This window comes from Alosa sapidissima, chromosome 19 (assembly GCF_018492685.1).
Source record: "Alosa sapidissima isolate fAloSap1 chromosome 19, fAloSap1.pri, whole genome shotgun sequence".
Lineage (NCBI taxonomy): Eukaryota > Metazoa > Chordata > Actinopteri > Clupeiformes > Clupeidae > Alosa > Alosa sapidissima.
In genome coordinates, this window is record NC_055975.1 from 24,234,823 (window position 1) to 24,257,298 (window position 22,476).

At 43.1% G+C, this 22,476-nt stretch overlaps 1 protein-coding gene across 1 annotated transcript; it reads right to left on the reverse strand.

The window, feature by feature from the left end:
- Nucleotides 1-3,373: 3,373 nt before the first annotated feature.
- Nucleotides 3,374-15,982, reverse strand: lgmn (legumain). The gene is made up of 14 exons (XM_042072329.1): nucleotides 15,825-15,982; nucleotides 15,013-15,187; nucleotides 13,205-13,302; nucleotides 11,927-12,008; nucleotides 11,705-11,787; nucleotides 11,203-11,278; nucleotides 10,719-10,781; nucleotides 10,470-10,536; nucleotides 9,131-9,249; nucleotides 8,754-8,843; nucleotides 7,614-7,823; nucleotides 7,271-7,447; nucleotides 5,038-5,105; nucleotides 3,374-4,573 (listed from the first exon to the last, which is right to left on the reverse strand). Exons 1-14 carry the CDS (start codon nucleotides 15,965-15,967, stop codon nucleotides 4,531-4,533), a joined length of 1,494 nt encoding a protein of 497 aa, XP_041928263.1. The 5' UTR covers nucleotides 15,968-15,982; the 3' UTR covers nucleotides 3,374-4,530.
- Nucleotides 15,983-22,476: the final 6,494 nt, after the last annotated feature.

The following is a 22,476-nucleotide window of genomic DNA, read 5'->3' on the forward strand; positions in this document are numbered from 1 at the left end:
GTTAAGTTCTATTAATTTATTAAAAATCTAATATATGTATTGCTACTCCGTGTGTGGTCTTTCCGTACTCTGTTACTTTGCTGAAAAACCCCCCCCAGCTATAAACCAGCTTATGCTGGAAGCTGATTTTAGCTTTTAGCAAGGGAACAAATCCTGAGGATGTACATACAATATTATGTTGACTTCTTACCATTATGGGGGTGCTAGAGTTATGGAAATTAGCTCATATCTCAGCAAATCTTTAACGTATCAAAACTAAACTAGGTATGAGAGGTTATGTGGTGTAAGGGGGAGAGGGGGTTTATCAGTGTGGGTGTGTGTGGGGGGCGGGGGGGGGGGGGGGGGTTGGGGTAAGTGTGATGAGAGGGGTAGCAGGTAATAGGGTGTGTGCAAGTGCAAATGCCAAAAGGAAGGAAGAGTATGACAGTTCACTGTCCTGATGGTGGAAAGATGTGTACGCATCTAATGTAACAAAACTGAGTTGCCATGACAGCTCCTGCTCAACTGCTTGGCCCCCAAATATAGCTGCAGAGCTGAAAATTTAGAGAGAAATGGACAAAATTCAAGAGCTGTGAAGCTTTCGGAAAGTTTTCACCTTGGTCTGTTGGTGGCGCTACAGTGCACATGATAAAGTCTTGTAAATTGATGGGTGGGGCCTTACCTTTTGCCTTAATCCACTGATCAAGTCTGAGCTTCATAGATCAGAGCATTGCAGAGCTATTTGCATTAATGCTGTTAAAAGATTGATGGATTTTGACTAGTTGGTGGTCCTAGATATTTGAGGTTTTGGGGGCAGTAACTTGGTGAAATTGGTCAGTGGCCTGAGTAAAATAAGTGTGCAAAGTTTGAGCATTTTACTATGTACATTTGTATGTGCTGCCATGGACTCCCATGGCACTAGACAGAAGCATAATAACAAATCCTACTAGCCCTATAGGGTCCCTACGCAGCTTCAATGCTTGGCCCCCAATTAGACAAGGTAGAAACACTAATGGCCCCAAAAATGACAGAAATGTGGCAAATGACTTTTAAGTGATAGGGACCAAATGTAGTGCTGAAAATGTATAATCAGAAAAATAGGCCAAAATAAATTTCCCATGACAAATGCATTATGGGAAGTCTAGACCAAATCTAGTGCTGAAAATCTTAAATTTCCCAAATACATTTTATTTTCAAGGGCTATTTTTTACGAGAAAATTTCACATAGGGGGTGTCATCGGAAAGAGGAGAGGGTGTAGTTTCAGAATGTGGTGAAATTCTGCAATTTTCCAAATACAATTTATATTCAAAGGGAATAATGGGGCAACCTCCACCATAGAATTTCACAAGTGGGGTGTCATTGGAAAGAGGAGAGTGTAGTTTCAGAATGTGGTGAAAGATCCCTTGCAAACCTCTTTCTGAGATGAGTGTGGCTGTTCTAGTGCTGAAATTCTGCAATTTCACAAAATACATACTATATTTTCAGAGGGGCTAAAAACGCCATTTTCCACCATAGAATTTCACAAGTGGGGTGTCATTGGAAAGAGGAGAGAGTGTAGTTTCAGAATGTGGTGAAAGATCCCTTGCAAAATTCTTTCTGAGATGAGTGTGGCTGTTCTAGTGCTGAAAATCTGCAATTTCACAAATACATACTATATTTTCAGAGGGGCTAAATATGCCATTTTCCACCATAGAATTTCACAAGTGGGGTGTCATTGGAAAGAGGAGAGAGTGTAGTTTCAGAATGTGGTGAAAGATCACTTGCAAAATCCTTTTTGAGATTATTGTGGCTGTTTTAGTGCTGAAATTCTGCAATTTCACAAATACATACTATATTTTAAAAGGGGCTGAAAACATAACACAACATGTATCAAAAGATCCAGCAGAGAAAATAAAGAAAAAACTACATAATCTGCCACCCTCATCCCCCCCCCCCCCCCCCGCGAAAGCGCAATGTTCACGCCAGAATAACATTACCATAACTTGTAAATAATCTATTTCATGTTCGGTCAATTTCAGACTGCAATTTGTTCAATAATTATTGCCCAGATGTAGGATAGGCTACCCGAAATGCGCTAATTAAAGCCCACAGCATATAATACCACCAAAGCGTGTTGAGTCCTAATAATAATAGCGGCTTATTGTTACGTGGTAGCAAATCATGTTATTAAAGAAATAGACGTCATGTAGGAATGCGCACAGATATATTGCAACAGGTAATGGTGTAGGCCTATCTGACGAAGACCTGAGTGGTGGTAACATCGTACTTGTACACTGGGCGCAAAGAAGACTATCCTTACATTTTTCCCTTTGCAAAAGAAATCCCATGAACACGGGAAGGCCTAGGGTAGCCTAGGCTATACTGTACATCAGATGGCCTAAAGATTAGGCCCCTCTGCATAGCATTCAGTGCAGTAGTTACAGCATGCAGTAATTTCAAAACTGACCTTGATCTAGCCTAGTTTGGCTATTTAAAGCTACTTTATTGCCAAAACACAACACAATGTAAATTAACTATAACAATCAATAAAGGACTTCATCACACAAAGTAGACCTACTATTTTACTGACTATAAAAAAAAATAATTATGTAGGAAGTTTAGAACCCGGAATTGACCTGCACACTACAAAAGTGCACCGAATTCAACACAAATGACTCAATACACTTAGAGGTATGAGTCCTTTCTTTTTCAGATATCTTAGGATTTCGCTGTAGTATCGAGCATCGTGATATTTATGGCAGGTATCGTATCGAAGTCATAATTTTGGTATCGTGAAAACACTAATTCCAAATGAGGGCATGTTTTAAATGAAAGTCAAAATGAGTCAGTTTCACCATTGGATATGTCATCTTTTTTGGGAGTGTGTGTGTGTGGGGGGGGGGGGGGGGGGGGGGGGGTTTGCCTTTATTTGGATAGGACAGTGAAGTTTGATGGGAGGTAAGTGGGAGAGAGAGATGGCTTTTATTTGGAGAGGACAGTGAAGTTTGATGGGAGATGGGGTGGGATCAGAACATGACCGTTGGTCGGCTCTTGATCCCTGTGGACACTTGGACCCAAACATGGTACGGGTGCTGTAGCCAGTTGATATGCTGTCTATGTCCTTTTTCCAACAGAACAGGAGTTTACACAGCATCCTGACATTTTTGAGAACTGGGTTGCAAGCGGAGGTGGATCATTAGAACCAATCTTAAGCTCCTTTTATCATAGATTTGCATTTCCATGCTCATGTTCATGCCCCTTAAGTGTATTACTGTACAGTAGCTGCCTGGCTGCAGCAACTCGAGCTAGGTAGCACCAATTTTTCCGTACCAGAAGTACTCAGTGACCTCGAGAAACAGAGATCTATGTGGACAATGGCTGAGATTTTCACTGAAGAATAAATAAAAACACATCTCAATTTGGTATCAATTTATTTTTGATAATTCACACACAGAGCAAACTTCTCCTCTGAAAAGAGGAGGCAGAGCTCTGTCCACAAGTGCAAACTGACGCTTGGAAGATAGTTTGAATCGGAGGCCATGCCAACACAGAAGCAAGTCAGACAAAAAAAAGCAAAAATCTATCAAGCAAAGCCACAACTGCTCAGTCCAGTTTCAACTTCAGGACCACACTGATCTGGTACCAAAGACAAAACTAAGCAAAGTTTTCAACTTTCAGTTTACTTGGTCTCTTTTTAGATTGTCAACCGACTAAAGCACCTTCCCCTTCATAGTAGTTTATGCCTGATTGGATAAATATCATCTTTTGAACACTGCAAGCATGGATGGCCACCAGAAAGCCCCAATTCTGTTATGGAAAGGAAAGGCGGCCATAAAGGCAACAGGAGGCATCAGTAGAGGTCCAGTGTGGTTAAATCTGGACAGCTCTTCCTACAGCTGGGCAGTCCAGGTCCAGAGCGTAGCATTCCTCCTCAGCCTTTTAGAGCGAATGAATCAGATGGATTAACTAGCTAGCAGAGAGGGTTAACAAGTAAATACCAGATAGTGTAGTGAATGACCACAGTGTATAGGAACATGGTGAAACGACTTACTCCTTATCAGGTCTAAAGGGTGCAAGACCTTAGAGTGGATTAGATTGGAGGACTAACTATACTCCACATTCCACAGACACAGAAAAGAAACCGGATCCACATTCTACAGCCTCAGAAAGGTTGGAATATCCATACTCTATAACCCTGATGGAAATAGAGAGCTCGTAATCTCTACCCCCTATAGACTCCAGTAGTGACAAACAGAATACATTTCCTAAAGGAAAGACTTAACCCTTTGCCGTTGGCAGAGTAAAAGCTTCTTGTTAAAACGAAACACATAAAACAAAATTTTTCACATTTAGTACAATTCAATATAAAAACGTCAATAAAATTCTCAAGGTGAAAAAAAAAAACTAACATGATCCTAAAATAATGTGATTGCAGTGTGACAAAAATGGTTGTGTGTATTCTTTTTAAAAGTTGATTTCTTAGTGCAAAGAGGACGCTATCCATTTCAGACACCAGCAGTCAACGGAGCGACAGCAAACCAGATGGTTGCACGTGGGTGGCCCAAAGCCAATTACATCCTGAAGTAACATACATCATCCATGACTGACGTGATCCTGAGGATGAGAGAAAGAGAGAGAAAAAAAAAAGAGGCCATTATTCATTTGGATACAAAAGACAGACACAAAAACAGAAAGTAGGACAAACACATGTGTGTCTATGAGGACTGAAACAAGGCGAAAAGAACCTCTTATCTGGGTTTTAACGGTGCTGAACTAGTAGATTCATGTCACAATACTGCCTTTTCAAAGACTTGTGTCATGCTCATCTTGTTCTGGTTGTTTGTGGTGTGTGTGTGTGTGTGTGTGTGTGTTTTCAACTCCTCCGCTGCTGCTCTGACCACTGCAGGTGCTGTGTAGCCAGATAAGAAGATGGTATCTGCTTTGGACACTAACTGCAGACCAGCGGAGGAAATGGACCTCGAGAAAGCTAACGGAACAACAACGGAGAGACAGGACAGAGCGAGGCCAGAGCTGCTGATGAGCGGAAGAGATCAACGAGACTGGAGACTGGTTCATACCTTTCTGCTGGGTGTCCAACTTCACACAGGTTCACCAGAGCATAGAGGTGCCTCAGCGCATATTCATACTGAAAAATATGCATGCACACAGACAGAGTTAGTTACCAGCATATTTGCACACACACACACACACACACACACACACACACACACACACACACACACACACACACACACACACACACACACACACACACACACACACACACACACACACACACACACACACACACACACACCATGTATGTGTGTAGTGCCGTAAAGCAATGTTACATTGTGAGACCGCGAGACTTTCTGACTCTGAGGCTGGCGGCCCACCGGACCAAAGTTGCAAGGCTGCTCACAGATGCTAGGGGGAAGCGAGACGGCCACCATTCAACCCAGAAAAAGTCATATAACCATTCCCAATGACTCTGAAGCTGTTAAGGTAAAGTCAGCTAAAAAAAACGTGCATAGTTCCACTTTAATAAAGCCAGCTATCATCATCATCATCACTTGAACCATGCCTTACATTTCTTTTCAGTGAACAGTGTGGCACAAAAATGTTGGGGTTTCCAAACTGGGCAATGACGCTCATCTCTTTCTCATTATAGTTACAAAGACATTTGGCTTTTTGTGCCAGAGCGGTCGCCAGTAATCAATGTGCTTTGAATAGACCAAGTCTATATATTGTGCCTCAGTTCCAATGTGTGTGTGTGTGTCTGTGTGTGTTTATTTGAAAAACTTCACATATTGTGTCTAGTGGGTATATCGCAATATGCCTATGAATGTGCATGTGTGTTTGCCTGTCTGTCGGTCTCAGTCTGTATTGTCATGTGACTGTAAGGATCTCAGTCAAATAGTGATTTCCGCTCTCATTGGTCAGCATTTTAGGAACAGAAACTCTCAACAGATGGCTCTGGATGAAACTCTCTCTGCCCTCACTCATGACCAGCACAAGCCCCACACAGTCTAATGCACTCCACAGAGGAAGTAGGGCTTCATAAGATGAGTTTCCTAGTGACTGTGTGGTTCAGCTGTGTGCGATAGAAGTAAGAGTAGGAAACTCCGAGGGGGACAATTGAAATCGAACCAAAAGGGAAATTGAAACAGAAGAAAAAGAGTAAGGGTGTATTGTCTTAGACAATATTCATTTCTTAAAATAAATAATATTTTCTGAGTGGTATAGTGTACGAAGAAAAAATTGTCTAAGTGGTTTATTGCAAGTAGCATTGTTTTAGTGGTATTGTAAGAAGGCTATGTTTTCTAAGTGTTTTATTGTAAGATTATATATATATATATATATATATATATATATATATATATATATATATATATATATATATATATATATATAGATATAGATATAGTCTTGGCTAAATCTATATAACAGAGCAGGTGAACTGAATCACAAAAATGTTTTCTGTGTGGGTTGAATTCTGATTCAGCTTTGAGGGTGTCTTTGCGGGAAAATCAGGAGGACTCTGGGGACATCACATGATATTGCCACATCATGCCATTCTACTAGCAAATGTATTGCAACCACTTTCATGTCCTCATATGAATTGAGACATGAGATTATCCCAGGAACAACAAACAAACTAAATAATCCAAAATAAATAAATAAATAAATAAATGCACAATAAAGGATTGGAGCCACTAAAGATGAACTGAACGAATCAATGTTGATAATGTGTTGGTTATCACAAATAAAAAAAATAAAAAATAATACATAGCTTTTTTAAAGCAACACAAAAAATGTGTTTGTTAGTATTACAACGCTGCCAATTTCGATGATGTCACTGGCATGGTAGAACCTTATTTTAACAAATTTAGCCATTTTAATCATTGCAAAATGAGAAGAAATAAAATACATATGTTAAATCACCTTTAATTCAAATTCCAGTTCAGTTCATCTTTAAGGCCTGTCCACACTGCAAATGATGACTTGAAAGACAACTGTACTACAACTAAATTGAGCATCCACATGGACCAATGACAAGGAAAGCCCCACAGGAATATTCTACATTAATGTCATGTCATTATCGTTCTGAAAGTGATCCCAAGTAGATCGTTCCTCATGTCACTATCATTATGTTCTGGACATTGTCCTTATTAATAGCTAAAGTCATATTTAAAACTTCGCTTTTTTACAGTTATGGTTAAAGTGTGGATGAGCCTTCCGAGTGAGCAGAGAGAAGAAAGGGGCCACTCTGATGGACAGAGGAGTGCGAGTCTGCTGGTCCAGGCCTACCTGAGGGCCAGAGTGCCAGTTGAAGCAGCTGGTTTTGTAGTGCGTGACGGCCATCTTGTAGCACTGGTGCTGCGTCAGATCCATGCGCTCACTCAGAAGCTTCTCAGCATCAGCAGCGGTCCCACCCATTACCTTCTGGACCACTTTACGCATGGTCTCAGCCAAGAGATCCCGGGTCTGAACACACACACGGTCAGCTTTCAAGCCCATGTTACACGACACCCTTATACATGAGGTGCCCCAATTTAAAAAAAAAATATATATATATATATATATATATATATTCTCTGGCACACACACTGAAAAATATAATAAAGAAAAACAAAAAAAAAAAGATTGGAACCTTGAGGTGTGTGTTGATCTCCGACAGGTAACCACGAGCGACTGCGATGTCGTTGGTCTTCATAAGCTTCCTCTTAAGGATGGCCAATGGGACGTCAGGGCTGGGGGTGAGGTCACGCTCCTGCACCACAGGAAGGGAGACGGGATGGGCAGACGAGGCGTTGCTCTTTGAGGCGCCCTGGAACTCCATCACCTTCATGTGAGCCACGGTCTGAGAGGAGAAGAAGAGGTGGAGGCAGAAACAGATAGTGACAGAGGGAGGGAAAGAATTGGAGGGAGAGAGAAAGAAAGATAACTTATTGATGCAGCAAGATGCACAAGAAGCACAGTGTGCCAAGTTTCAGTAACAAGGACACTTTGTTGGCTAGAGGCCAAAATAAACAAAGATAAAGGGAACACCTCCCTCCCACACACAGAGAAATAATTTACTGAAACTGGACGCACGTGTGTGTGTGTGTGTGTGTGTGTGTACACATTCAGTGCCCCTCCATATGTATTGCCACCCCTGGTAAAGACAAGTAAAATTAGGAATAAAAAACGTTTCTTAGTTTCACAATTAAAACTAAGAGGAAAATACAACCTTGAAGAGAAGTACTTTTATTCTGATATAATTATTTTTACTCATCTTTACAATGGGTGCCAAGAAATGTGGAGGGCACTGTATGTACAGTATATATGTATGGACCCTTTCAACAAGGTAAACAAAAACAATGCTTGAACGTTCTATTTGGGCCCCAATCTACTTCCTCTACATTAAGATAACATATGAAATGTTAAAACGGAAGTCTTGTGGGGCCAACTATGATGCTGATAATGGAACTCTCTTGAAAGGGTCCATAGGCATATGTATGTATGTGTATATGAGAAGGTATGGCTATATACGGTAGGTATTCCGAATACTGTGTGCTTAGTATGTTTACAGAGAGAGGAGCAGAGAGTGACGGCAAGAGACAGATATAGATGGTGTGAAACGGTTAGTTAACAGCATCATACAGAAAGGTATTTTAAGGTGAGTGGTTTTGAAGGTCTGTTTTTGTGCATGTTGCACATTCATGTTGAGAAGACAAGTAGGTTACATAAAGCAATGTGGAACGAACGAACGAACGAACGAACACACACACACACACACACACACACACACCTTGTTACCATACTGCATGACATGGCTAGTGTTGGTGTGACTCTTGACGATCTTGAACTGCTTCAGCAGAGTCTCTTTGTTCAGGTCCTCCTGTTCAGGGGACAGAGGTGAAGGGTCACACAAGCATCCACAATAACCAGCCACACACACATATGCCTAATAACACCAAGGTCATGGATTTGATACCATTAACATACTGTACACACTGATGGCACCAAATGTATATCTACTATTTCTTGTGTATCCATGTCTATCACTTGTTATCAGTGCATGTGGTGACTGGATGTAATATGAGTAGACGGTTCACTCCCTCCAGGACACCTTCTCACAAAGCCTGTAATCCAGCCCTCTGCGGTCAGTTTATGGGTGGAACTCACCATGTCAGAATCCTCCAACCAGTTGACACTGTACCAGTCGCCCAGGTAGGTGTCACGGGCCTCGTCATAGTAACAGGCGTAGGAAGACTCGTGGGCGTTGGCAGCTGTGGTGGCGTAGACTGAGAGTAGAGAGAAGACTCAGGATCAAGTCAAGTTAAGGACCATCAGATGCAGTCTGTCCATCAGTCCAACTATGCTCACTGCCCTATTCTCTACACTCACTCATACTAGCTAGACAGTGATATCCAACAAAGTCAGAGCCACTTAAGTTAGATGGACCGGATTTAGAGCCTTTCCAACTCCTCAGAGCACTAGAGGTGCATTAAAGGTCAATGCCCATATACCCACATGTTTAACCATACACACACACACACACACACACACACTGAAAGAGGTTGGCATGCAAGGCACCAATCTGCATATCAGGAACTGATCTCATTGCTGAGCCACCATTGGTTCTAAACTAGCAAGTTGCACTCTATGCACTGTTTAAATCTTTATTAGCCTGGCCTTTAACACCCAGACCTTCACAATTGTACAATTGGGAGTGGGTCTGGAGAAGGCTCTAACTAACAGTGAAACTGAACTTAAATTGGTACAATAAACTCTTACCAAATCGCCTCTTGGCCAGACAGACCTGCAGTGCAAATCCCAAATTTGCCGAAACTTTGTATGGGTATTCCCAGGCTAAGTCTTTATGTCTTTGGAATTAAAATATTAAATTTGAAATATTAAAATAAGGAAGAGTAGATCTAATCTGACATAACTGAAAGGGAACAAAAACAGATGAGCAGCACCTTTGGCAGTTAGAGAACTGTTATCTGACACCATGTCAGTAATGTTGTTTATGCGTCGCTAGGCGCCAAGTCAGCAAATTTTAGGAACTGTGATGCTGATGTGACCGCCTCAGTCACATGATACAGCTCCAGGCAATCACATGACCCCACCCACAGATCACATGATCATGGAACACCTGACCATTGTTCTGTTCAGTGGGAAGTGTTCTATGCTGATGTTGACATTGAGGGCTGCTGAAGCCAGCAAATCAAACACTATGTACTTGACTGCACAGAGAGCTCACAGTATCTGTGTGTGGGAGAAAGTATGTGTATGTGTGTGTGTGTGTGTGTCACAGTTCACAGGAATATGTAGTGAATGTTCAGTTATATCTGGATTTGTGTCTTCCTTTCCCTGAAAACTAAAAGACAGGGTTCCCACTCCAAGTCAAATGTGAAATTTCCTGACATTGACAGCCTAAAAAGCAGAATTTCCATGACCTTCAATGTACAGGAAAACGGTTGACCTTTGCACTGAGCAGACAAAAACAAGCCACACTCACCATCAATGTCTGTGGGCAGATGGTTCATCATGGATCCAGACTCACAAGCCTCGATGTAAAACACCATCTGTGTGTGTGTGTGTGTGTGTGTGTGTGTGTGTGTGTGTGTGTGTGTGTGTGTGTGTAGAGAGAGAGAAGACAGAGATAGAATTACAAAAAGACACATATCTAGTTATTAATAATGACAGAGTGATACACTGTTACCAAGATTGCTCCAGGTAGCGAAGACAAGCACAATAACAGACTCACCTTCTTATACATTTTCTTGTCATGCATGTAGTTGATGGCATCCATGAGGTCCTTGACATGCAGCTGTGATTCAAAAATAGAAACACAAACAGATTTTAAAAACTACAGGTGACCGAAGGGCTTCACATGTCAAAACAATCAACACCAGCAGTGATGATGCCATGCCCAAAGCATGAACAAGCAAGTCCTGCATTAACACCCATTTAGCCGCCATTTGAATTCATCTATAAGAAATACAGGTCTAAGCACATAACGGAGGTTCAAAGGTTACACAAGGTACCACTGTTATAGTTTTAACAGTGCAATGCTTCTCTAATCACTTGCCTTGTAAGAAAGTCAGATTTTGATGACTTCTTACGAGGCAGTTTACTGCAGGGCAAATGGGTCAGGTGGAGTGGCCAGACAGAGTTTATGGCGTCTCTATGGTAACATCATGTGAGTGCTGCTACAGTAAAGGGGCACAGGAAGAGGAAAAAGGGCTTACATCATCATCGGGGAAGGCCAGGAGTCCAGGTGCCCCGTGATCGGTGAAGTACACAAACACATGATCATCTGGCCCACTGTCAAACATACACACATCGTTAGTAGCATATTGGTTACAACAGGTACTTAGTAGGTAGTAGCGCCCTGTCTCTCTATATTATACATACTGGTTGACAGGGTAATTGGCACACAATCAATTTAAAAACAATTGAAATAACTGTGTTCTGTACTGTATTCTGTTTACTCACACCTCCAAAACATTGTTTACACAGATTCTACCCATTACTGTTGCAAGGCCTACTCATATTCCTAAGAGGTTATGTAACATGATCTAGCCCTGCAGGAAATGGAGGGAGGGACGTTATTTTCATGAACACTGATAGAGCAGAGTCATTAACATGAGCTTGTAAAGTGTGTGCCTGGCCTGGCCTGGCCTGGCCTAGAGAGGGCTGAAGAGGTTTGTCAGTTCTCCCCCTTTTCCTCCTCCATCCTTCAGTACTTGCCTCTTCAGCACTTTTCCAGATCCTCCTTTCACACTAGCGGAGTCACCCTTCAGCACTGCCAGGAAGTTATCTGGAGTCACTGCCTACACACACACACACGAACACGCACACACACACACCAGAAAAATGACCACTATTGCGAAACCAGAGAGACTATTTAGACCTTAATGCAGCCCAGGGAACCAAAGAACACACTGGTCTAGATGAGGACTCAACGCTTACATCAGCAATATAGTCCTTCAGCACCCCCTTGTACACGTCTGAGCCATTTGGCCTGTTGATGACGACGCCTTTAGTGGGGTTTCTAGAGAGAGAGAGAGAGAGAGAGAGAGAGAGAGAGAGAGAGAGAGAGAGAGAGAAAGAAATACATTGCTTAGCAAATGAGACATATCAATGTTTCTGTGAGGGCCAACCTTTTGGCCCGGGGAAAAACCTCTATGAGCAAGTCTGTTTAAATCACAGTCATGGATTAAACAACTTATAAAACAACTTACCAGGAATTTCACTAAATGGCTCACAGGTACAGGTACAGGTGCATACCACCCCCCTCCCACACACACACACGGAAGTACAGAGCAATCTCTCATTTCTGATAAGAGTTAATTATTAATAGTTAAAGTTACAGTCACACTGAAAATCTGATCGAACCAACACACACAATAAGTTAATTTTATGCCAAAGCTATATGATACAACATGAAAACTTCACTGAAGTGCAATGTAGGTCTGGCAAGGTATGACCAAAGATCCTTGATTACTAGCTTTAACCCTCTCTGGTATGACCTACATATTATGATCAACACTGATCATAAAACAAGCCTTTTCTCCACACATACAGTACAGTGCTTTCCTACAGTACACAGGTAGAGACACACAATCCCACTTCAAACAGCGGAAAACTTTCTCACAGAAAGGCACGACCGAGGCTGAAAATGGGTAAACCACAATAACTTGTGTTCTGTACAGGGTCTAAATTAGGAGGGTCCGGGGGGCAGTTAGGAAGGGACAGTTAGGAGGGTCCGGGGGCAGTAGAGTCTTAAACACGCGACTATGTGGTGCTCCTTTCACTTGTGCCCGCTGTGCAAGGGAACCGCTGGGTTCTTGTTCATTTCATAAGTTCGACAAAGTTAGAATAATCTCATAACATTTAGTTTGCAGTGTCTGAGTGAGCACCATGCAAGTTTCTTCTTTGTTTGTTTGTTTGTGCGCGTGTGTGCGTTCGCGTGCGTGTGTGTGTGTCTTTCTGAATGCAGACTGACGAGATTAAATTGGCTTCTTGTGACTGTAGAGGTACTTCCTTTTCTCTCTGTGAAGTCAGTGAGGACTGTCTGCTATTCGCTTTGAGTCTGCTATGCACAGAATTTCCACAACCTATCACAAAGCACCTCGCTATAAGATTTATTCTTACACGGGTGTTCTTATACGGATGTTCACATGATACTGCCATCTCTGTGTGTGTGTGTGTGTGTGTGTGTGTGTGTGTGTGTTTCATGAAACTTACTCTTCATTCTCAGCCAGATCATCGTACATCATCACAACAATCTGCTCATCGGGGATACCGTTCTTGTGGACAATCTGATAGGCATGGCATGCATCGGCCTGTAGACACACACACACACACGCACACACACACACACGCACTTAGCTAATTCTGCACACATGGGCAAATACAAAGACAGTGATACACAAAATGCCAGGCTCCCTTGTGTGGAAATGTGCACACTCACGCTCTCATACACACACACACACTCTCTATTCCAATACAACACATAGTTTGGCTACAGGGCACAATCATTTTTACAGTAGCACTGCTTAAGTTGTGGTTGAAACTCATCTTGTCCTTCTATGAGCAACCTAAGGACTGCTAAAACAATCACCACTCCGTCCTCACATAGCCCCTTCAGAACCTCAGAAAAATGTCCACACAAAATCACCTTCCTAACCAAAACCCCCAGCTGGTCTCGTAATCTGACTCATCAATGGCAGGGGAAAGTTTCTGGTCACCAAATCTTGCCTAGCAGCTCGCAGGCTGAACAGAGCCACAAGTAAGACCAGGGGGCTATTTCAAGTATGTGGTTTAGTGACAAACCTGGGTAAGTTAACTCAGCGTAGCGGGTAAACCTTACCCAGGTTTGTCACTAAACCACGTACTTGGAATACCCGCCAAATAGACTGCAATGATTCACTGACTTTGTTGACCATTTAATGCGGATGGAACCTAGGAAATCTGCAGGCATTCTCTAAAGACAGGGACGGGCATGCAAGAGCTAAGCAGACTTAGCCTAGGCTGCAAGCCCCCAAAGCCATTTTCCTTTTGTATTTAAAGTCTGCCCTTCAGCTAAAAATAACACATAGATACAAAAAACAATTTTCCAAAGACATTCAGTTATTTTCCGGGTAAGAAAACAAAAAAGCAAATAAATAAATAAATAATAAATAAATAAAGCAACAGGAACAAAACGCAACATTCATTCCCTTAACACTGGAGCCAAGTCACCCTGGGGATCACTTTCTCTGCTTCTGAAAACGGCCCATTGTCTACGGTACTGTGAAGTTAGTGTTTGTCTGTGAACTGTAGCTGAATACCCTGTTATTCACGAAAGGTGACAAGGTGTTTAGAGCGTCAGTATATGATATGAGCTGGGTAATTTAAATTGTTAATTTGGATTGTTTGTTTGTTTAATGTAAAGCCATATAAGCAACTTAGGCTATTTTAATGGCCCAAACATGGTATGATATGATAGAATATATGGTAAATTAATATTGCACTATTAGGAGCTTAGCAACTATTATATTTTAGAGAAGCATTCTTTATAGCATATAGCATTTTTAATCTATGCTAGCAAGAAATTCTAAAACTTTCAAAAGGTGGGACCTCACTAATAACATCAACCACAGAATGTTGACTATAAAATCGTCTTTTGGTTTTCAGAGCAGGGCAAAAAATAAATAAAATGACAGGGGCATTTTCCAAAATTGGCATGATGGAGGCTCTTAGCCAGAATGGAAAACAAGTACATGTGTGCACTCTGCAATGCACTGCACATATATGGGATATTCTGAACACTTGGTTTAGAAACAAACCTAGGGTAGTCAAGTCTGAGTAAGAGGTCAACCTCCTAATAGAGGCACCTTATAGCTTCATTTTCTTAACAAAACAAAGCCATGGGGATCTTCTATTAGGAAGTTTACCACTTACTTGTGTGTGAGTATTTGCTGTTTAATTAGGTCAAAACAACCATAAAAGTAGATGAGCACTGCTGAATAGTGCATACTTCCAGTATTCTGTCTTCTCTCTCCAGGACTCACCTGGTGTCTGTAGTTGTACCAGCCGTTGGAACCAGCCACAATCACCACCCAGTTCTTCCCGTTCTCGGCTTTGGGCATGGGCAACGCTGTGGCTGTGAGAGCCAAGCTGAAGCCCAGCACGACCAGGGTCTGTGTAAACATCTCTGTGATGCACTTCAATGTCCAACTGAAATAACTGACAGAAGAGGAAATACATTAGTTCATGTTGGGGAAACATGCATCATGCAATTCAGAATGAGATTGTCTGCTGCACTGAAATGATAATGTTGTGAGGATGGGACTTGTCATACTGTATGTAGTTGTGTTAGGACAGTGAGATGCCATCAAACCATATCTGAACATGCCTACTATAATTTACTTAGTACATGACATAGGTGACTGATTGCAATGTGCATCTCTGATTCTGAACATTGGCCCTATGAGAAGGTGTAGTGAGGGTTCTTGGAATGTCATTACGCAAACAGGAGACGTCTCAAATTCCATCCCCCTACTACATACAAACAAAGCAAGCTGAAGCTAGCGTTTATAGAATCGAATCGCCCAAAACTGCTTTGTTAATATGATATGTCAGTATCGGTGAATTGTGGAGGTAAATGCATTCAAATTTATATAGAACTACTGACTAACTCGCACAATCAACATACCATACAAAAACTAGGCTATGTTGTTGTGCTAATGTTAGCTTCTTCAAGCTATCCAGTTAATGTTTCAGCGAAGGGGATGGAAGTACATGTTAACAATACACGTTCGGCGACAGCGAACATAACTTGAAATATTACTCAGCTTTGAAAACAATAGTTATTTTTTCTTACCGGTTTAGCTTCCCAGATCTTTCAGAAGTGCTTTCGTTTCCTCCACACTCCTGTTTTAATAAACTGCGAGGGGGGGGTACATGGCGTAGTTTACCGGGCAGCCAATCCCATTGGCTCAGTGCGGAGGATGACTGAAGGCACATGATACTTCAGTCATGTGCTTTATTTACAGAACAAAAAGCAGTGCACGTCAACATTATGTAGCTCACCGTTGAAGTAGGTTGCTGCGTAGACCAATATGATCATAAACCGTAAATTAGGCTATATCAATCTGCTAATTTTAAGACTTCTGCATAGGCCAAGTGTTTTTTTTTGTTTTCATTCAGGGTAATTCCTGACTTCTGACTGTTGAGAACAGCAAACTGAACAAATAGGGTAAAAAAAAAAAGCCTAAGACCTTGACAGTGATTGGTAGGCCAGGCCTACCTGTGACAAGTCTTAGCAAGCCTGTCTTATCAACTGCTGAAGTCTTGTGACTTGATTCTGGGCAGACCTGTGGAGTCTGTTTTAAAACACCTGCTTTGAGTGACATTGCCTAGGCTACTTCTACAGCGTGACTAGTCATGGGGCATACATTTTATAGACAAACCTGTTTTTTTAAGCAGGGGAGTTTGATACAGCCCTTACATGTGGTATTTTGGAGTATAACTACAGTTATTTTTTGTAAGGGATTTACCTTTAGAGATATTTGGAGGATGTTTACCCTTTTGCGATTATACATTTTTGTGTGTGGCAAATTAGACATGCTATGTCATTGTCAAAACATACAACAAAGAATATCAAATATCATTATAAGTACGAACACAAAGGCCTTCATAATCTTAGTTTATTGTAACTGTTGTAACTTGAGTATATTTTTAGGAAACACCGGCTTAAGTCTTACATTAGTGTGGACAAATGCTTTGAGAGTATGTATCCTACTAGATATTTCTTTACTCTACTGAAAGCCTCTGTATGGAAGTAAATTATTTACTGACAATCTACATTCTACAAGTATTATCTAATTACTTACTTGGTTGCACTGACTACAATATATGTATATATTCCAACCCTATATTCCGGATATCTTATTTTATTTTACAGTAATTTCCTGCATATTAACCACATTGTGTATAAGCCACAGGACAGTGTTTTATACAAGTTAAACAAAACTATACCATATTAACTTCCCCCCATGTATTAACCTGAAGAAATTTTGCTAAGCCGCGGCTTATAGTTGGGAAATTATGGTATGTCTTACGGATTTTTTTGTTCTACACATATATTATCTACTGAGCAGCAACCTGTTTAAGGATGAACTTTTCCAACGTTACAGCATTCTCCTCTCTGTACCATGCTAACACTACTGATGAGAGCTGTGAGCCCCCTATCACTCAAATAGTTAGCACAGCCATCAGCTTCCTGATATGCTTACCTCTGAACTGCTACACGGCATGGATCATCATTGTAGATCCTGAGCAGACATTGGTGTCATGCTTTTTTGAATTGAATATGTCTCTGTGTGAAATTCTAGCTGGACTCCTGTCACCATTTAACCTATACCTTGTGCGATTATCAAAATGCTTGTGAAGCACTGCAATATGTAAGAAGGTTTTTCTATGGCTTGCTACTGGTTGGCCGCCCCCTGTTCCAGACCACTGTTTGTGTGGAGCGTTACGTGGCTGTGGTGTACCCTGTCGTCTTCCTGAAGTATAGAGCACTGAAGTACAAGATGATATGCTCGACTCTGGCCTGGCTAGTAGTCCTCGCCTGTTCTCTGATCTTTACCATAGTTTATATTGATGACTCTGATAGTGATGCTGGTGAAGCTCTACTGCTTTCTGGCAGTTCTCAGGGCTTTGAAACAACCTCAACCCGGGGATGGAGGGAGAGAGAGAGACAGGGTCAATCAGGCCAAGTTAAGGGCATTCAAGATCATTATGCTTCTACTTGTGAACACAATTATGCAATATGCCCCTGTAACTTCAGTATGGATTCTAAAAAAGGTCTCGCGTGTGCCTCTTACTTTAGCTCATGAGGTTGCTATATGCATTATGATACAGTAAGTGCAGGGTTTGTTTAGCCTCTCCTCTTTCTTCAGAGGACTGGGAGGCTCCCAGGCATGGCGAGCCCTTGATTGGATGTAGTCCGAATTCTATTATTTTCTTTTTGCCCTATACCTGTATACCCTCTGTAACATGGTTTATGTAATCTCCAATGTTTTGCCAATTCAAAACATGTCAGTCAAATTGTGGTAATAATGCTAAAATAAAATAAAAAAAAAGGAAAATGCAACCTTATACAGGATGTTTGTGTTTTTTCATTACTGCTGTCAAAACTAGATATGATCACTGTTTTGCTACCTATGAGAGGAAAATAAACTATGCTCTCCCACCCTAGAGGATTCATCTTCTTACAATGATCGTTTACCAATGCAGTACATCAATACACACAGCTTGAGGTGCTTGAAGAGCTTTACCTGCAAACAAAATAACGAAATAATGTGGATCAAAATATAATATACTTTGAGTTTGTAAAACTTTGACATGAACAACACTTAAACATGACAATCATAAAAGTGTATCCCTATCACATTCATTGTACCTGTGTCAGTGTGTGATATATACTGTACATGTAGTTATCATGTAATAATGGGATTGTGAGGGACATTTAAGCTCAGTGGACTCCAAGCAACACCTAAGTAGGAGTAGTAGGTTGTGGTGGCAGTAATGGATAGAGCTATACAGAGGAGGGGTGTAACAAATACATACCTTAATACAGAGAAACACATGAAGCCACATTGTGGCTGCAAGATAGTTGTTAGGTAAAGCTGGTACTATGACAGTTGCCACACAGACACTAACAGACTTTATCAACAAGTATACGGATACAAAAAAGTAACAGCTTGTTACTGATAAGAACTGATTGTTCTAAAATAAAATTAGGGCAGTGGATATTAAAGAAAGAGAAATATTTGAATGCTTTCAACATGTCATCCGGGTAAGAACAGGATTTGAATGGAATGTTTAGGACACCCAGCTATGGGAATATTTGACTAGAAATAATAGGTTGAAAGCTATGCATGAGTATAGGAATATTTTTTAAATTTTGTCCCAAAACTAGCAGTCAGATATGCAATTTCATGCAATTATTTGAATGAAATATTTACCAATCTTGCACTTTCCCATCTTCAAAGAAGTGTAAACCTTTTAGCCTGGTGTTTTCCGTCATTGGTAACATTTTGGCTGCCAACATACCAGACGTATACCCAAACGTGTCATTGAGCAACCAACAAAGTAAACGTGGAGAGAAAGAGTAGGCTACTCAAAATTATAGTCTCTCCATCTTTTAACTGTGGTAGTTGCAACAGAGCTTTCAGGAAAAATAGAAAGCGGTTGTGTCTTTGAACTTTGAATGGTAAAGAGATGAACACACTATATCAGCGCTACTTCCGCAACATGTTTATTCTGATTTATTCTATTTCATGTATTTTTGTTCTATTGTATGTACTTAAAGCACATTGAGTTGTTTCTGTGTATAAAATGTTAATAAACTTGCCTTGCCTCATCTTGTTACCTTGAACATGCTTTTTGTAAATAAAGTGTCATGAGCTCTCTCTCTGCCTGGTAACACACGCTGATTGAAGTCTGATGACCTCCACCTGTTCCTGCTCTGCTCTGCCTCACCCTCGTTACCTACCAGCTGCACTGCATTCACCACTCATCATGCCCTGTATATAAAGCCTTGCTTTTCAGTCCACACTTGTCAGATCGTCTGCAACCAGCACCAGTTACCTGCCTGTTTTGGAAAACGCCTCTGACTCTTTGCCTGTGATCCCGGACCCGCTCGACTACTTCTGTGTTCTCCAGCCCCGGTAATCTTGACCTGCCTTCCGTCCCTCTTCTACGAATACCGCCTAGTCCTTGACTGTACTGCTGCTTCGGTTCAATTGCTGTTGTGTGGGTGTTTCCCCCAGGACTTCCCGGATCATCCAGCTCCTGCCATCGCTGTTCGGCTACTGGGGGAACACACACACGCAGACTCTTGGAACTCCTGTACCCCCCCGGAACCCCTGAAACCCCCTTAACCCCCAACCCTTAAATAAACTTTTGAACGTGACTCTTTTGTGGTCCTCGTCCTGTTTGGTGTCTGACAGTACGATCTGACCAAACATGGACCCAGCGCACGGTCGAACCAGCATGGAAACCGACGAACCAGAACCACCCACCGCCATGCAACGCCTGGAAGAGACAGAGAGAGAGGTAAACCGCAACACTGCTGACATTGCCTCCCTACTTCAAGCCGGCTACCAACAGCGTCAGCAGTTCCAGCAGCAACAGCAACAACTTGCAATGATCATTCAACTTCTCACCAACCTTTCTCCTCTGCCTGCTCCCACCGGCCCAGCCCCAGCCAGCCTGCTCACCGGCCCAGCACCCGAGTCTCCTGCCCAGTCCACTGCTGCCGTGGCTGCTGGAGCCCCAGAACCCAGGATCGGCAATCCAGAGCGGTTCAGCGGCGACCCAACCCAGGTACGGGCGTTCCTGACGAGCTGCCGTGTCCAGTTTACCCTGCAACCCAGGACTTTTGCCACTGAAGGGGCGAGGGTCGGTTACGTGATCACTCACCTGACGGGCCGAGCTCGACTCTGGGGAACGGCGGAGTTCGAGCGCCAGACCCCAGCATGTGCAACCTTCAACCTATTCGCAGAGGAGATGCTCAAGGTATTCGATTTGGAATCCACAACAGCCGATTGACTTTCGAACTGTGGCAAGTCGGAGCTCCTGGAACATGGAAGCATTGGTGGATGCCTTCCTCCACAGCCTGGCGGACTACACAAAGGACGAGCTGGTTTCCCATGATCAACCCCCCACCCTTGATGAAGCCATTGCTCTGGCTGTCCGCATCGACCGCAGGATCCAGGCCCGCCGTCGTGAGAGAGGGCGCCAGAGTCCATCCACCAGCACACGGAGTGTCCCAACTGCCCTTCTGTCCGCACCTGCCACACCATCTAGCCAGCCGGACCAGTCTGAACCGATGGAGATCGGCCGCGCCTCCCTAACCCCTGCAGAGCGCCAGCGACGCATCACCTCCAACTTGTGCCTGTACTGTGGTGGTGATGGTCATCGAGTCGCCACCTGTCCAGCAAAAGCCGGAGCTCACCAGATGTAGGAGGAATCCGGATGAGCTCAATGAACATTCAGCCCTCCATCAGCCGTAAACCCCTCATCCAAGTCTGTCTTCACCTGTCTGATTCCACCCACACCCTGGCAGCCCTGGTGGACTCTGGCGCAGAAGCAAACATTATTGACACAGGACTTGCTCGTCAGCTGGGCTTGGAAAGCCATCGCTTGTCCACTCCTGTTCCAGCCCGGGCCCTGGACGGTCATGTAATTGGCACAGTTACCAGCATCACAGCCCCCATCTCAATGATGGTGTCAGGAAACCACCGAGAGACCATCCGCTTCCACCTGCTCAGCTCTTCAGGCCAACCCCTAATCCTGGGCTACCCTTGGCTCCGTCTCCACAATCCTCACCTCGATTGGGCCTCCGGAACTGTGAAAGAGTGGGGAAATGCCTGCCACCTGACCTGTTTGCGTGCTGCCTCGCTGCCCCCCGGCTCAGTACCCCCCAGCACTGCCCCCGACATTTCTAATGTCCCTGAATGTTACCATGGCCTCCGAGAGGTGTTCAACAAGACCAAAGCCACATCTCTGCCCCCACACCGTCCGTACGACTGTGCCATTGATCTCCTCCCTGAGACTGCTCCACCCAAAGGTCACCTCTACTCACTATCCCCTCCTGAAAGAAAAACTATGGAGGATTACATCAGGGACTCCCTGGCAGCTGGACTCATCCGCCCGTCTTCCCCTCCTGCTGGTGCCGGGTTCTTCTTTGTGGGAAAGAAAGATGGTTCTCTTCGCCCCTGCATTGATTATCGAGGTCTGAATGATGTCACAGTGAAGAACCGGTACCCTCTGCCTTTACTCACCTCTGCTTTTGAGTTGCTCCAGGGATCCACTATTTTCACCAAACTGGACCTTAGAAATGCTTACCACCTAGTGCGAGTAAGGGAGGGTGACGAGTGGAAGACTGCATTCAACACCCACACCGGCCATTATGAGTACCTGGTAATGCCATTTGGCCTCACCAACGCCCCAGCGGTATTCCAGGTGCTGGTGAATGATGTGCTGCGGGACATGCTGAATAAATTCGTCTTCATGTACCTGGACGACATCTTAATTTTCTCCAGAACTCTGTCCGAACACACCCGTCATGTCCAGCTGGTTCTTCGACGGCTCCTGGAGAACTCTCTCTATGTCAAAGCGGAGAAATGCGAGTTCCATGCTCAGACTGTGTCGTTCCTGGGATACATCGTCGCTGAAGGCAATATCCAGATGGACCCCGCAAAGGTCTCGGCAGTTACCTCCTGGCCAGTTCCGGGGAATAGGAAGAAGTTGCAGCAATTCCTCGGTTTTGCCAATTTCTACCGGAAATTCATCCGGAACTACAGCTCCGTCGCCGCTCCCCTCACAGCTCTGACCAGCATCAAACACCCCTTTTTCTGGACCCCAGAGGCCAACACAGCCTTTCATACCCTCAAGGCCCGGTTCACCACTGCCCCCATCCTCCAGATGCCGGATTCAGACCGGCAGTTCGTTGTCGAGGTGGA

What these genes read in the sequence shown, in the direction of transcription:
- lgmn (XM_042072329.1), bottom strand. Translation starts at nt 15,967, where the DNA reads ATGTGCCTTCAGTCATCCTCCGCACTGAGCCAATGGGATTGGCTGCCC. An exon ending in ACAAGAAAATGTATAAGAAG is followed by an intron (nt 10,537 to 10,718) that starts GTGAGTCTGTTA and finishes ACACACACACAG; the next exon opens with ATGGTGTTTTACATCGAGGC. An exon ending in AGATCAACACACACCTCAAG is followed by an intron (nt 7,448 to 7,613) that starts GTTCCAATCTTT and finishes GTGTGTGTTCAG; the next exon opens with ACCCGGGATCTCTTGGCTGA.